Source organism: Rhinolophus hipposideros (assembly GCF_964194185.1).
Source record: "Rhinolophus hipposideros genome assembly, chromosome: 7".
Classification (NCBI taxonomy): domain Eukaryota; kingdom Metazoa; phylum Chordata; class Mammalia; order Chiroptera; family Rhinolophidae; genus Rhinolophus; species Rhinolophus hipposideros.
The window spans coordinates 71,396,645-71,414,528 of NC_138053.1; the positions used below are offsets into that span (position 1 = coordinate 71,396,645).

At 38.1% G+C, this 17,884-nt stretch overlaps 1 protein-coding gene across 1 annotated transcript in view; it reads left to right on the top strand.

Moving 5' to 3' along the window:
* The first annotated feature begins 1,732 nt into the window (after positions 1 to 1,732).
* Positions 1,733 to 17,884, top strand: part of FGF10 (fibroblast growth factor 10) — a 77,937-nt gene continuing 61,785 nt past the window's right edge. Inside the window, exon 1 of the mRNA XM_081054068.1 lies at positions 1,733 to 3,168. Coding sequence (XP_080910194.1) covers positions 2,808 to 3,168 — 361 coding nt within the window. The 5' untranslated portion in view covers positions 1,733 to 2,807. The remainder of the gene's footprint in view (positions 3,169 to 17,884) is intronic.

The window sequence follows — 17,884 nt, forward strand, 5'->3', positions numbered from 1 at the left end:
GCTGAAAAACTGGGCTGAAACTCTAGTCCCTTAGAAACACTATACTCTCTTTTAGGCATTTGTCATCTTAAGTATAAAACTGTGAACTAGAAAATTGAAATTAGTACTGTGAGTTCATTTTTAAATACCCATGCTGTAATGAAAGAGCAACATTTGTTTGACGTATGCTCTTTATTTGCTTAGCTCTCCAATTAATAGCTACAGAAATCAGAGCTAATTATATTTAAAATTTTAAAATGTGAAGGATGTTCACCACATTGTTGAAATCTTCAGAATAAGCATTGCAATGATTTATAAATAATGCAATTAAAATCCCTGATTCTAGTATTAAATGGTTCTATCTCAAAGGCTCTGAATGCAGAGGAAAATATATGAGCAAGCATGTAAAGTCATTTTTCAGGTCACTAAACAACATAATTGGGCAATCATTCCTGATGCCCATCTCAAAAGCTAGATTTTTAACGTCTTTGTATTTTCGCCTGTTCACATTGAAGACTGAGGCCAAAAGCACATTATAGGGATTCTGGCTTGTTGTATACACACAGCTCTTGTGATTAGTTCCTTCCAAATTACAGTTGTAGAGGTCAAACTCCCAAGTTCACCTTGAAATCATTCTCCCTCTTAGAATAGCAGCCTAAATGTTGGGTTGAATCATGTGAAATTGCCACTTTTGAAGGTGAAAACCATAAAATATTGGCAATTGCGTATGTTTAAACATAACACAAGTGTCCAACCACTTTGCAGAACATAAATATTTTACACCAATACATCTTTAGGCACTCCTTCCAGGCAAGCTTTCCCTACTTTAAATTAATTCTTAAAGAAGTGCTCCCGTGGGAACTCTTACTCAGATTGGAACGGATTATCACAGTGTTTCTTCTTTGAGCCTCTTAATTCTTGGCAAAGGCTACCCAGCTAGTGACATGGTTCTGTCTATACCTGGGTTTCAAGCAAGTTTCTGTTAGCGAGGAGGGTGTCGAAGGGTGGTGAGTATGAGAGGGAGACGAGTAGTGCAGTTATATTGTAAAACAGAGCCCTTTAAACGTTAAATTTGAAGACAGAAAAAAGAAAATGCCCCTTTATGGGAAAGTGCAAGGAAATTACATAGAAAATAAAACAGCAGAATATTAGCCAAATTGTGTGGTTAAATCTTTGCAATCTCAAAAAGTGCGTTCGCTTTGAAGTGCACGCGTAATTCCGTAAACGACTCATGTTAGCAATTAGAAATCCGTCTTTGGGTCCCCGATTTCATTTGCGCCCAGAGAGGCAACTTTTAAGGGTGACAATAAATCTCCCTGAGCTTAAAAGGCAGAGAGGGCCAAAGTGTGAACTTTTTACTTCAGCAACGGAAGGGAGAAATCAGTGATTCATTAAAGCGCAGACCTCCTTGGAAGCTGGCAGAAGAGGAGGAAAGGAAGCTAATTATGTCTCCCTTTTTTGTGTGTGCTTGCTCGGACCAGTTTATAATCTTCTGGTTTGGAGGGTTTATCCTCAGCATCTTCTGCTTTCTCCCCCAGCTCTCCCCTCCTTCTGGGAGCAAGAGGGAAGAAAAAAAGTCAGCTAAGCACCAGGCTCCAGGTGGCTCTCAAGTACTTCACTGCCAAAAGAAAAAAAAAAAAAAATCCTACGCTGGAAAACAAGTGAGAAAGGGGCTCCCCAGAGGGGATTGGTTCAGGCTGGAAGACAGCAAAATTCAGAAAGCCTCAGGATACAGCTGTCGCTGGTGGCCTGCGCAGCAGCGAGCACAGGGACGCTTTTGCAGCAATTAGCTGGAGCTGGAGGCTCAGCGGGGCGGAGGGTGCGGAGCCGTGGCGCAAGAAGGGATCAGCAGCCCCCCGGCTCCGCATAGAGCATCGCGCTCTCCTCTCCTCGCTCCCCTGCTCTCCCCACTCTCGGCCCCCTCCCTCCTCCCTCTCCCTGGCGTTCCCAGCAGCCCAGGGTTTCAGATGTCCCACCGCAGTTTGACCCCCTCCCCCCGCTTCTCCACCCCTGCAAATGAGGTTTGACCAGCAGAGGCAGAGCCCACCTCTGGCTTAGAATCACTGACATTTAGACTCCAGGCTTCAACCTGTTTACAAGCGGGCTTTCCAAAGGGAAGGAGGGTGGGGGGAGGGAAATAGGGCCAAACAAAACACCAACCGCCATCCCCCCAAACAAGAAGTGACTTTCTGCAGGCTTCAAATCAACAGGCACCACCAAAAAGAGAAAGCAAGAGAGAGAAGAAAACAGCGCTCGAGCCGGCAGCTGCCTCCAGTTCTGACAACTCCGAAGGGACGCACTTTTAGAACTGGGTAGCCGGCTGGGGCTCTGCGGAGAGGGACCAGAAGGTGCCAACCACAGCCCGGCGCACATCTCTCCCGCAGTCTCCCACCCCAACCCCTTTGGGTTTTGTTCACCGTGCTGTCATCTGTTTCTCAGACCTTTTTTTTTTTTTTCTTTTACATCTAACATGGTGAAGAAAGGGGTGAAGAAGAGAACAAAGTAACTCCTGGGGCAGTGAAGATCGCTGGTGACCAACCCCACCACCTCCACCAAACAGCTCCTGCTACTGCGGCCACCCACGTCCACGATTCACTGGGAGACTTGAGAGGCTCAGGGTAGCAGATCCGCGAACGGAGCGAGGAGAGGCAGCCGGCCCTTCCGAGGAGTTATGGATGTTGGTGCATTCACTTCTGGCCAGATCCGCACCCAGAGGGAGCTAACCAGCGGCCACCACCTCCAGCTGTCTCCTTGCCTCGCACCAGGTCTTACCCTTCCAGTATGTTCCTTCTGATAAGACAATTTCCAGTGCCGAGAGTTTCAGTACAATGTGGAAATGGATACTGACACATTGTGCCTCAGCCTTTCCCCACCTGCCGGGCTGCTGCTGCTGCTTCTTGTTGCTGTTCTTGGTGTCTTCTGTCCCTGTCACCTGCCGAGCCCTTGGTCAGGACATGGTGTCACCAGAGGCCACCAACTCTTCTTCTTCCTCCTCCTCCTGGTCGTCGTCGTCGTCGTCGTCCTCCTCCTCCTTCTCCTTCCCTTCCAGTGCGGGGAGGCATGTGCGGAGCTACAATCACCTCCAAGGAGATGTCCGCTGGAGAAAGCTATTCTCTTTCACCAAGTACTTTCTCAAGATTGAGAAGAACGGGAAGGTCAGCGGTACCAAGAAGGAGAACTGCCCGTACAGTAAGTAACAAATGTGCGCTCCCCTCCTTCCAATTATCCACCCCCACCCCACAAGGGGGGGAAAATCTGTTCCAGATGTGGCCAGCTAAATATTTACGTCCCCAACCCCTGTAAAATGATTAAGTGGAATACTTTCACACTAAGTCACCCCCCAGGCCCGTGTATACATTGTGCTGCCGCACCCTCTTCTCGCAGCCTCCTCCCTTTACACCCCCAACTCCTTGCCACCCTATCCGCCTTGTCTCTCTGGCTTGTCACTCTCCTGACCACGCAGGGCGCCCAAGAGTTGTTGCAATGCATTGATGCCCCTCTCTGTCTCCATCACCCTTCCCTACTTCATCCCAAGGTCTCCTTTCCCTCCGTTCTGGAAATGTCTCAAATAAACGCATTTTGTTTCTTTTCGCTAGCAATCTTATTAATAGTTGGGGACAGTTTCCTCAAGCTGAAAATAATTATCTGCTGTCAATTATAGGGGCTTTATGGGAACTTTATTTAAGAAAGAAATGTCAATTCCACTTGCTCACTTCCCGTACCCCTTTACCCCACCACCTCGCTAGATAGGAGTGAAAGTATTTTTCTGGTTTTAATTTTTTTTTTCTGTGTGTGTGTGGAGGGGGCGGGAATCCCTCATTTTGGCTTGAGTGATTGCAGTGCATGAAGTTAGCTTTTCCGGCATCACTGCTGCTATTTGTCTTCTGCCTGTCTTCTCTCTTGGTAACATGATGCTCATGTCTGCGTTGTCAATAGCATATGCGCTGCTTTGTGGTGTCCTGTTGTACTGGTTTCTTCTGAAACCTCTCATATTGCAGAGCCATACTACTACAGCATTGTAAACATCTGGGACTGGATTCACACAGACCTCACACAAATTTCATTGTCATTCTTTTATTTTCAAAGTAAAAGTCATAAGTCTGTTTCCATGGCTATAGTTTATCCCATAAGATGAGGTTTTCTTCTCCGTACAAATTATACCCCAGATTTATGGATTTCTTTCCTTTTTCCTTTCTCTCTCACTTTCTGTTCTTCTTTAGCACTTTTTCTTTCTTTCTTTCTTGCAGGAGTATAGGTTGGGGAGGAGGAGGGAGAACCAGGAGAGGAGGAGTGGATATTGTGCCCCTCAAATCTGTCCCGCAAAGCCAGATTACTCTTTTGGCTTCCTTTCCTAGTTACTTTCAAGTGGTGAGACTTATTCATCCTCTATTGATTGCTATTTGAAAGGATCCTGAGGCTATGTAATGGCACACTGAAGATAGTAGACAATGACATTTAAATATCTTTAATGACCATTTAGCATTACCTCAATGGTACTTTCAAGTCACCTTGTAAAGGGATCTTTTTGTGTCAGTTTGGGAATTTGAAACATACATTTGCCAACTAACTTACATCCATGAGTCATACTTTTCAAGATTCCTTGGCGCTGAAAGTATCTGGTACTAAGAAAGACAGTTAACCGGAATTTAGCATTTTCTTTTTAAATAAAGATTGACAAGAATTAAGACTTAGTTTTCTTATTTGGGGACTCACATTCAACATTAACTTTGTTCCTCCTCAGCTGCTGCTTCCATTTACTAAAATTACAATATATTCACAAGTAGTAATATTTGTAGAAGGCTGTTAAAGTATTTCATTTTATGTTTCATATTTAAGATGTTAAATAACCAATCAACTGTACTTTTTTCCATTCTGATTCATTAAAAGTGGCTGAAATAATGTCATTTATGATCAAGATTTTTTCAATTGTTACCTGAATTCATTAGGTACTATGTATGTATAGATGTTACCGTGGTTGATTAAAACTTTAATATCTTTGTTCACTTCTAAAACAAAATAGCTGTGGTATCATCCAGGTAGGACGATGGGGAAGAAATTGTCCAAATACTGACTGAAGAGTGAACTGAGAGTTTAAAAAAAATAATTCCCATGGACTAAAATTCTTTGTAGTTTTAGTTCATGGAGATTACTCGAAGAAATATAGTAAAATTTTAGAGTGTTAACCTTGAGCAAACTATATTCGTGTTTTTGTTTGACACTAATTTGATTTTGCTACTGCTATATTTCAGGTGTCTTTAGGATATGAAACAAGGACTAATCTACACTAGTTTATTTATGCAACTTGAATTACTATTTTCTAAAATAATAGTCACAGTGTGATTAATGATTTAGCAAAATGATTTTCAGGGTACACATTGGATTATATTTTTACAGTAAGAATTATCTACAAACAGAAAAGTATACAACTTTTATTGCATACATGCAAGTGTGGAAAATTTCCATCCTAATTGTCCAAAATATACTAATATCTCTTCCATATAAAGTATACGAAGAGTTCTTGTTAAAATTACAATATCTTACATAGTAATGAAATCTTAATCAGTGGTTGAGAATAAAAGGGGGAGGGTCTTACTCTGTTAAATAATGTCAAGCCATAAATAATTTAAACTTTCAAAGAACATCTGTATGAAGACATAGCAAGTGAAAAGTAGAGGTTGAAAAAGCCTTGATTTCACATGTGGCGGGGTAATCAGAACGCTGCTACAATTTCCAGCTAGACTGATTCAGCTGAACTACATGGTATCATTAAGATATTGTCTAAATGTTGTATAATTATATGTGAACAAACTTTTGCCATGCCTACAGGGTAACCAGCCAGCCAGCCCACCAAATGGTAGCCTGTTAAATATTAGGGTATCTAACCTCTGAAGAGTGTCAGTTCCTTGTCCAAAAACCACATTTCAGTAACATTTTCCTAAACAAGTTATTAATTATTCTCAATCCACAAAGCTGTTCTTTTGAGGTTTGCTTATTTGAAGCTTAATTTTCTTTGTTACTTTTGACCCTAGTAGTATTGCTGCTAAAATACAGTAACAGCTTATCTAAGAGGATAGATGTTTGTGATGTCCTGGGTAATTAAACAACTGTTTTACTGGCTTTTTGCCAGCAAAATTCTAACAAAAGGGAAGTAAGGAAATCACTCATAAGTTCTGTGAAATTATTTTTAACTTCTACCTCCAAAGGTGGTTCCCAGAAATTGGATGGTTCTAAAAATATTACATTTGTTAAAGAAACTTTTCTCAATTTGGGTGATTATTATAATTTGATTTTTGGTAGGGAAGAGGTATTTTTTTCTTCTTAGTCATTATGGAAGAGTAGAATAAAGGGAGCAGAGATGAATTATGTTTGTCCTGTTAGAAGTCTGAGAAAGCTTGAATAATTTAGAATAGCTGTGGTGTATCTGTCACTAGATATGCTCAGGTTCATTTAGGTTTGTTTTATCATTCTTTACATCTAGAGCTTTGCCCTTGAAACATTACCACTTGGCTCCAGTTCTGGCCTCCTAGAAAGGCTGGATACAGCTGTTAGGTACCCTTGCAACTGGGACTGGTAGACTTATTTCTGAACGTAAGTAAAACAGCTGTGGGCTTCTCCCATGGTTGTCACTTGCACAACAAGGGAGTCCGGTGCAAAGAAAATGTATCCCTAAACTTGAGACAGCCAAGGATGGATATTCTCAAAATGGAAAAGCCATCGTGCTTATGAGTCTTTCTGGGAAAAGAGTACGGGAGACAACAGAGTCTCACAGAGGTAACAGTATGCACTGAATATGTAGTATGTGCCTATTTCTTTAAATATATATCTCATTTAATACTCATAGCAGTCCTATGATTTAGGCACAACTATCACATTTTTCAAATATGAAAACTAAGCCTGAAAAAAGTATGTTACCCCAGGTCATCAACTAGAAATTGGCAGAGCTGGGATTCAAGCCTAAGTCTATTGGGTTATATCACTCCTTATTTTTTCTACCTCTTTGCTACTGGCAACACTGATACCAACAATTAGAATTAGACATCTCAAAACTCTAAAACACGAATTATCCAAAAACATAATTGCTTCCAGCTATGAATGCCAACAGTTCTTCAGAATGAAGGTGGCAGAGTAATACAATGACAGTGGAACAGAAGCAGAAATATTGCAGGTGGCTACATGGTGTCAGACTCAGTGCATTCTCTAGGTGCAATATCTCTTTTGATATTATGATTGGGAATATAATTGCTTATGGATACACAACATACACATACATTGATCACACTCATTTTAAAAGAGGGCATTAAAAATACATGACTATTTAAGAAAAGCCCATGAATGCCATTATACATAATAATTGTTTACAGCTGAGGGACAAGTTTAATTATTCCCAGGTGTGATAAGATAATTTGATTATAAATACTAGTGTGAAACTGAGATATTGCAGATACCTCTGGTCTATGACTCTAAAAGAGGTAAAAACTTGGAGACCTAAAGATAGATGATAGGTAGGTAGGTAGATGGATGGATGGATGGATGGATGGATGGATGGATGGATGGATGGATGGATAGATGGATAGACAGGCAGATAGATAGACAGACAGATAGACAGACAGACAGACAGACAGATAGACAATAGACAGAAAATGCCTTAACATGAGTAACATGAGTCTGCAAATCAAAAAAGCATTTCACCACATAAAAATGAAAGATTATTGGCTAGGATTAAAGGTTTGTATTACTACTTTTTAACCAGGACTAGAGCTTATTTTAGGAAGTTACATTACATGAGAAAGTAATTGTTGAGGAAAATAGGGACTCAAATATTATCTCCTAAAAATAATACAACAGTCTCCTGGCAAGAAAATCAATGTACAACTATGGCTTTCACTGGTGTCTTATTTAAGTTGTGGTTGTTTCTAGAGTTTGCATAATTTATAACCGGCAGCATTTAATCATGAGCATTGAGGATTTATGAAGGTGGATTTAATGTTTACGTGACACTGGGCCTGTTACCTTTACTGCATTCCTACCATATGGACCCTCCACTTTGATGGCTTTATCATAAATCTATTAAAAATACACAATTACAGAGAGTTTCCTCTTCATAAACCTGATTTATAACCATCTACTAGAAGAAACCCAAGAAAACAGTTGGCAGAAATCACATGCCAATATTGGAGTATCAGAATTCAGAAATACTAATCTCTAAGTCTTGGGTATTTCAGGAATCTATTATCCAAAGATATGGACCGCTTTTTGAAGATGTTTTTCAAAATGATGCTCAAGCACAGAATTTAAAAGAAGAATTATATCTCATAGAATAAAGGAAACCCAACTGTATGCTTATTTCTTCTACATTTTTACTATTCAGTTTAGAGTGAAAAGCCTTATTAGTTTGTGTGTGTGTGTGTGTGTGTGTGTGTGTGTGTGTGTGTGTGTTTAGTGTTTAATGAATTTATAGAAGAACATGAATGAGCACTTTAAATTCCTGTACAATCACCTTAATGTTCAGAGGCAAACCCCATTTATTATCCAAATGTCTGACTTTCCACAAGCCAAAATGTTGGAAAAAAGTTGACAGCTCATTTGAAATGGAGCTAATGTTCCTCACATTTATGAGCTGCCTATGAATATCTACATCTTTCCTAAGCCTTAGACGTCTGTATGCTTACCAAAATTGTAGTACAAATGATATTTCTTTATTATGCTTCAGAAGGAAGAGTAATGCATGTGTATTAGTTCAAAGTGATTTTAATCTCTCTTAACATTAATTCTGTGAACTTTGCAATGAAGAATAATTCAGATGACGTTTTTAGTATTACTGTTCCAACATTTGTCAGCATTAATAGTTGATGTTTGCTTAATGTGAGTAAGTAGAATATTAGCATTTCCCTCCCAGAAATTGAAGTTCTCTTGTAATTTTCCAGTAAGTTGGCACATAAGATTCATGTTTATGTAATTTTAATACAGTTTAATCAGTCTCAAAAAGTAATGAATCTCTTTCTGTCTCAAGTCCTTTATGCAGAAGTATCTCAATTTTTCATGGTATATTGCAGTTATTTAAGATCACTTATTTACATTGGCCATTTGACCAATGGTGTTTGTTACATGGTTTTACAGATTAAAACTGTTTACTTTTCATAATTGCCCCTCTTTCTTTTCAGTGCCTATTACCTTTACATATGCCTGTCAGTCAGTATAACAAGTGAAAATCTGGTAATGTGCAAACTTTAATATTAGTGACAAAAAATATAGCTGCATCTTGGGAAGCCACCAACTACACTCTGATACGGAATTAATGAATAAACAATGGTTATGCTTTACAGAATCAGTTTAAAACTAAGTATTTAATGAGCACAGATTTTTATACAAATAGAAAATTTCAAGATATCGAAAAGGGAGCTAGTTCACCCAGAAAATAATGGCCTTAAAGGCTCCCTTGCGTTTAAATCAGGTCAGTTGTGTTCTTTCTTTGAACATTGTGTTCTAATTGGAACAATAAATCAAAGACGACACTCAGAGTAGATTCCCATGTAAGGTGGACAACTGGACAGTGACTTTTTACTGCTGCTAACACGTGCATCCAATTACCATTTGATAGATTCATAGTTCTGGCAGTAAAGCATTGCCTCATTTTATAGTTCACCTAATAATTCTTCAACCTAAATCTGTCCAACTTTACCTATATCTAATCTGTCAGTATGTGTGTTATCATTAATGAGGAATTTTCGAATGTTTGGCATGCTTCTTACAATGAAGAATGGCATTGAGATATTAATGAATCATTTAATTAATCATAATAAAAGAGGTAAAGTATTGATTAAATCAATGTCTCCCCAACTTCTAGTAATTGTCAACTAAACATAATCTAATAATTAAACTACAACTATAACTTAATTACGAACAGTGTAGGTTAACAGCAATTTAATTCCAAACAGCAACAGTTAACTGCAAAATTAGAAACTTTTTTTAAAAAAGGCCTTTTTCTATAATCATTATTATTTTCTTTCAATGGCCTTGTGTTAACAAGCTATACTGAAAAACATACGTGTCCATCCTTAGCCTTTTTTGAGGATAACTTGGCATATTCATAGAGTCTTTATAATTCAAGGCCCATCAACATCTTTCTAATAGTTCTGCTTTGAGACAATCATACATCTGAAATATCAGCCATCTGTGACAAGCCTGCCTCTGAAGCATTGTGAATGCCTAATACTTTACCACCCCTTCACCCCTCCATTCTTTTCTCCTCCTTTTCTTGTTTTTGTTTTCTCCCTTTCACTGGCTTCTAAACCCCTTGTGTATCATCAAGGCCAGAGAAAGTCATCCATTATGATTGCTTAGCTTCCTATGTTACAGTTAGAGTAAGTGACTTAGACCTTTTTGGATATGTAGCATCCTAAATAGATAGTTAATAAACTATGCATAAAAGTCTCCAGCAATGTAAAGTCAACATATTTCATCAGGATCCTTTTCTCATTCTGAATCTCTAGTGAATGTTTCCTTATCCCAGCACTCAGGCCAATTTCTTATAGCTTTGTCTTTAATGAAGTCAGCAAACCATAGATAAGTACCTTCTGAGAATAGATGCTGACTGTCCGATTACTAAGTCATCATTCTGCATTTTTCCTCCAGGTTAAATATTCTGTTCCCAATAACTCTCCTTGAGGGTTCATTTTACCTTCCTTTCCAATTGTTTTAGTACATGCGACACTTATCAGCTACTTTGTCTATTTCCTTATCTTTTTGCCTTTGTCTGGACTCATATAAGAGAAAAAAAGTGAAGATGACTTAGAAAATCAAATAATTATTTCTCTTCTATTTTAGTCATTATTTATTTTAGAGAAAATGAATGCTAATTTGGAGGTCTTTAGTATTTCTAACTTCCAGAATTTTACTTAGATCATAAAGCTTCACTTGTACACCCCTGCCAAATAAAGCTCTTTAAAATGAAACCCATGTTCACGTTAATAGTGGTTATCAAAGGGGAAAAGTGTGAAATGTGCATGCATGTATACTCCAGGCTGACCAAATATAGAAATGCACATACCTTTTTTGGAAAGATATAGAGACACTGACAGAAGTTAGAATTTGACTTAATAGCATACCTGGGTTCACATCTTTCAAGGAAGAATTCTTTGGCACTAATTGCTGAATTATTATATGCAGGACCAGACTATATACATGTTAAATTGATGTGTTATTGTGATAATAAAAGCTAAGCTTCTTTTTACAATTGGTTTCAAATGATATAGATACATAGATATAGATATATTTCCAAAGCCTAAATAGCTTTGATTTATTGATAGAATAAAAGAAAAATTAATATTCTGTAACACGGGGAAAATGATACCATGCGGATGTTAATTCATATACTATTGATGATCTATAGTGAGATATATTTACAATGTTATTAATAACAGTAATTACCATTGTCGCAAAACATTTCTAGGGCATTTAGGGGAACATTTCGGTAGAAGGATACGATTCACAAATAATGGAAGAAGAAAAAATGCTAGGGACGTTAGGCAGATTATGGTATAAAAAGTTGATGAACAAAACTACAGAAGTGCTTTAACGCTGAAGCCAGAGAGATAGTAAAGAACATATAATTAGAATGTTAGAAGCCAGAGGAAAAGCAGAAGAGGCCTTAGAGCATTTGGACAGACTATGAAAGGAGGAGGAGAGGTTTTGCTGGAGTGACGAAGACAAGGGTTTTGAACTCCCAGGAAAGAAATCAAGCTAATGAGTAGTGCTGCAAAAGGGCTGACATGACAAGAAAGGTGTGAGGGAAATACAACCCAAGCCCTGGCATTTGACTGGATGTTAAATTAACTGAAATGAGAACCTGTGGTCTAAAAGGAATCCCACAGAAGTAAGTAATCGCAGCCATGGTATCAAAGTAAGGAAAACTAAGTCCAAGAGTCTTCTAAAGAGGCAGTATGATGGAGGCATTAAAAGTGGAGACTTTAATGAAAAGTGATTACAAGTATGAACCTAGATTGAAAGTGAGTTTTGAAGACACAGAAGTGGGTGCATTTGAGTTTCCAAACTTCCAGACAATAGTGTGTGACTTGGGCAAGTTGTCATCAGTAAAATAAGGATATTAACAATATCCTTATTTTTGTTTTAACACAACCACCTCTTTCCTACATGGTAAAGATTTAATGAGATCATTCATTCATTCAGCAGAAATTTACTGAGTGTTCTGCTTTGTGTCAGATACTTAAATACAGTGGTGAAAAAAACAAGATGCTGGTTTTGCTGTCACAGAGCTTCATTCTACAGTGTCAAAAAAATAAACATGTAAACACAGAGATAATATGAAAAATTGAGGTAAATGCTATGGAAGAAACAAGTAGGGTACTGTAACAGAAAACAATTGGGAATAATTCCAAACCTCATAGCTAGAGAAGCCTTTTGAAGGTGGGAGGAAGGGAACAGCCTGGGGAGAGTTTGATGCCTTCCCCAAGAAGTACAGGAAAACACACTGAGCTTGGGGTTTGGTGAACAGTTTGAAGAAATTGGAGTTATGCATGTAATAGCTTAATGGTGCCTGGTACATAATAAGCCCTCATCAAACGGACACTATGAATAGAAAAATATGATGTTTCCCCTCATTTCAAGGGAAAGTGTCAGGAAAGCAACTAGCAGACTATTTGATGAAGTGGGAATTAAAAATATTGGAGTTGAAGAAAGAGGAAGGAATAAGGAATACAACCTAGCATTTGTAGAAAAGGGAAATATTAAAACATCTGAAATTATTTAAGATTTGGAATTTTAGTGTTCTTAATGTTCTGAAGTTTGGGGGAACAAGTAGAAACTTGGTTAAGAGACTAGTAGCAGATATTTGAAAGTTGAAGATAACTTGGGGAGAAAAGAGCTGAGAATAAAGAGTAGAAGATAACAAATGTGTTCAAGGACACAACTATAAAAGAGAAAGAAAGAAAAAAAAATAGGGACAAAACAGGTAACTGTGGAGATTGGGAGCATAACAGGCAAAAGGAGAAGTGACTCAATTTTTAAATATTTCAAAACAAATCTTATATTTCAAGTTACCATATGGTTTTGAACCAGGATTATCACAGATGCTCAGCTTTCAGTAAATTCTGCAGTTAAGTGTCTTGTTTCTCATCCCATGACTGTGACCTTTTTGGCCCTTACCCTCCAAGAGTTTGCAATCAAGAGATAGAGACAGGAGATCTTTCCAGGGACTTGGAAGATAATATAAGGCAGTTTATACTAAATGTCAAAAAATAAGCAGGGCAGAAAAACAGCAACCTGTAATGAGGGAGGGATGGATGACTTGATGAGGGTCACACTGAGGATACAGGACTTCAGCTAGACATAGACAGATTAAAAACTGAGGAGTAAGAATATTCTAAAAGAAAGCCCAGAAGCCATGTGGGAGCACACGTGCCATGAAGCTTTCAGAAAACAACAGGAAGACCAACAGGATGAAGCAGAGTTTACAAACCAGTGGATATCTTATAAAACACAAAACAAACTACACTAAGACGTGCTATCACGTGAGAGGGAAATATGTGAATATCAGATTTGAGGATTTAAGTTCTTTTGCTAAAATATTATATTTAAACAGTTTTAATTTAAAATTGACCTTTAACTTGTTTTGCCTTTTATAGAAAAGGGGGCAAAAAACAAAGAAAAAGCAGAGGAATATGTTTAAAGAGTATAAGCCATAGTACAATGGACATAACCTAAATATATTAAAATTGTAGTCTATTTGGCAAAAACAAACAAAAAAACACCCCAGAACTAATTTTATACTAGAGGCATGAAAAAGTAGTTCTGCTCTACACCAAATGTCATCATCTGTAGCATTCCTGGTTTACTAAATGATTATTACTTAAAAATTTAAAACAGTCCCTCCTGCAGAAGTTCTTAACATAGATATATATATAATCACTGGGAAGGCGATTGTAATTTCACAGCAGATTCCCAAAGAAAACACTAAGGCATCAGTAGTACTTGCTCCAGTTGTGTATTTTTTCTTGTCATTCTTGTTCTAAATTGCCTTAGATTTTCGTGGTTTAGGTGAGTAGAAAAAGAAACAAAGTAGACTACAGCTGTTTATCTTGCAAAAGAGTATACTTAAGTATTTTTCAAACAAACTAGGAGCAGGACACAGACAGCAGGTTTGCAACCGTGCCCACTATTAAAACTATGAGCTTTGGAAACCAACTTCTAGATGTAGAGGCTGGATTCTAAAACTGTGTGGCTGTGTGGCCTTGGACAAATTACTCCCTGGGTCTTGATCTCTGCAACCATTAAGTGAGGATAATACTATTACCCACCCCATCATTGTTGGAAGGATGGGTTTGTAAATTTTCAAATGAGACTATAAATGTACAGGTCTCAGTAGAGGGCCTCACACATTTTAAGAGCTCAAAAATGTTAGCTTGCATTACTAGTCTATGCTATGACTACTGTTTTTTTGTTTTGTTTTGTTTCGTAATGATTCCACTTGCTGAAAAGAACCCCAAGTCATGGGATAATAAAAAATTAGACAGAAAACTGATATTATATCACCTTACTTTATTTTGATTCATAAAGCATTTCAATGTTTTCATCAGTTGATTGTCAGAAATAATCTGTGAAATGGGTAAAATAATCATTGTTACCTTCGTACTCTATTTAGATGAAAAAATCAAGTCTCAAAGTTGTGGTGCCAGACTGAAGTTATATAGTTGGCATAAGTGAGTCAGGATTCAAACCTAGGCCAGACTTAGCTGATGTGATCCTCTGTCTGGGTTTGCTTGGTCTCTTGTTCTAGCATATTATTAATAGCACCCTATTCCCTCTCAAAGTATCCCATTACAAAACTAACCCTAGTCTTAGTCAGTCTGGTCTGTGTAAGGCACACATCTAGCCAGTTTCCTATTAAATACTGAAATTTCTTCCCAATGTCCTCAAAATAATACTACATTTTTTTTTGCATGTTATGTAAGGCCCTCATGATTTACTCTCTACCAACCCCCTTCCCACCCTATTTACAACTATGCTCCCCTTTATAGACATACTGAGTTGATTTTAGTTGCAGAACATGCCTTGTCCCCTCGTGGGTAGCATTTGCACACACTACTAAGTCTGGCTGGACTGATGTTTCTGCCCTCAGCATTCCCAGCAGCACTCCTCCCTTTCAGGTTTCAGTTAGATGGCATCTCTAGGAAGACTTCCGGACCACTCCATTGTCCCCACAAAACCTGTGCTCCCAAACTTAATCTCACATTTGAGTAATTTACCCATGTAGTTCCCTCATACTCAGAAAGCTTGTTGAGGGTGAGGATGGTACATCCGTATGACTTTGCATGCAAGCCCTTAATACAGTGTCTGGTGTATGATGGATTCTCTTTGTATACAGAGGGTACCAAAAACATGTATACACATTTTAAGAAAGGAAAAAAACTGTTAATATATTCCAATAACAAAAAAATGAACACAAGTCACGTTTGACTTCTGCAGTTACAAGAGGTGCTCAAAGAGGTTACCATCAGCGTCCAGACACTTCTGATTACAGCAAACTACTGCTTGAGCAACGCTGACCAAGGTGTTAACATCTCCTAAAATGTGTATACTTTTTTTTGGCACCCCTGGTATTTATTAGGTAAATTGCTCTTTTTAATTGCACGGCCTTGATACAAGTCACCTAGACTCTCTGGTTTAGTCACCTTGCCTGGAAAGTATGATTAATACACTACCTAACTGAACAAAAGGTGGTTGAAGTAAATTATCTCTTGAAAATTCCATTCAGTTCTAAGTTCTACAATTGTGAGAACTTAGAAAATAAGTTAGGACCATCATTACTTAAGTGAATGTTATAATAAGTACTTAATTATATACAAACTTCTGAATGGAAATATTGTGTAATCCTTGAAATGGATTGTTTCCCACATTTTTCCAACTTGCCTAAGGTTACTATTAACTATGTTCAGTGGAGATAAATGGCAACTCCTTTTTAAAATTGATGCTGGCTGTGAGATAGTTATTTATGGTTTCAGAGTTGTATTTGGGTTGTGGGATAATTTGGTAACAATTAAGAAATGAGCAATTCTTGGTAATTCATTTAGAGAAGAAGAATAATGTACTACAAAGAGTAGAAACACAGGGGTCAGTTCATAATCTTAGCTGTATGGAAACATTTGCTGTGTGGTCCTAGGTAGGTCTTTTACTTTATCTTGCCCTCAGAGTCTTAATCTATGAAATGAGTGTACTAAATGAAAATTAATATTTTCTTCAATACACTAATTTCCTAGATTAAGGACCCAATTCCAGGAGAAATAAATATTAGGAGAAATAAATATAGCATGCTGAATAATAGCCACCCAAAGACATCATGTCCTAATCCCTGGAGCCTGTAAATGTTATTTTATATGATAAAACTTTTGTGAATGTTATTAAGATCTTGAGATGAGGATATAATCCTGCATTATCTAGGTGGCCCTAAAATGCTATCACTTGCTCTTATTGTAAGAGAGACAGAGAAAGATTAGACACACACACAGAAGGTAGAAAGAGAGTTGATGATGGAAGCAAAGAAAGACAAATTTAAATTGCACTATCCATATTGCACTGCTATGGCTTTTAAGACAGATGAAGGAGCCATGAGCCAAGGAATGCCGCTGTAGAAGCTAGCGAGTAAAGAAACAGATTCTCTCCCTAGAGCCAGTGGAAGGAGCTTGGCCCTCCTGATGCCTTGATTTGGGCCCAATGAAACTGATACGGGGCTTCTGGACTCCAGACCTGAGAGAATACATTTCTATTATTTTAAGACACCAATTTTGTGGTAATTTATCACAGCAGCCACAAGGACCTAATACAGATTTTGATACTCAGGGTGGGGTGCTGCTGTAACAACTACATAAAAATGTGGAAGTGACTTTGGTATTGGGTAATGGGTAGAGGCTAGAAGAATTTTGAGTCATGTGATAGAACAAGCCTCCATTGCCTTCAACAGTCTACTGGTAGAAATACGGACTTTTAAAGACACTCTGATGAGGGCTCAAAAGGAAGTGAAGAGCACAGTAGAAAAAGCCTGGGTAATCTTAGAGAATACGTATATCTTCATAAACAGAACTTTTGTAGAATATAAATATTAAAAATGCTTCAGTTGAGAGCTTGGGGAAATAGGGAGTATGTTATTGAAAACTGGAGGAAAGGCAATCCGTTATAATGCGGCAGACACTTAGTTAAACTGTGCCTTACAGTTGCTTGGAAAGCAGAACTTGGAAGTGGTGAACTAAGTAATTTAGTTAAAGAGATTTCTAAGAAAAGTGTTGAAGGTGCAGGCTGGTTTCTCCTTGCTGCTTATGGTAAAATGGGAGAGGAAAGAGATAAAGTGAAGACAGAACTATTAAGCAAAATAGAACCAACTTTCAATGATTTGGGAAATTCTCAGTCTATCCATATTGCAAAAGATGCTAAATTAGATTTACTTTCAGGAAAGTGTGCTCTAATAAAAAGGCCAAGAGTATGGCTGGACAGCCTTATACTACTGCTGAAGAAATTAGGTATATGAGATAGATGGGTTCCCTTAGCCATCTCAGCAGGAGCTAGGAATAGAGATTATCAAAGAAAGATCTGAGGAGGACCCCTCTTATCTACTGACTTGAATGCCTGTCTCCTGTGACATACACAGGAGACTCACTAAGTTTTTGAGAATGTTATATCAACAGAAACACTGCCAGCTTGGACTGAAAGAGCAGAGATAGGACAAAATGAAAGAAAGCTGTCAGACTTCCAAAATTCTACAGGCCGGAAACAGGCTGATAAAACTATTCAGCTGCAAACACATGCTATCTTTCAAGCAAAAGGAAGGATCATGGTGAGGGCAGATCCTTGTACACAGAGAGCAGAACCACAGATGTAGAGGCAAAGACCCTAACTACAG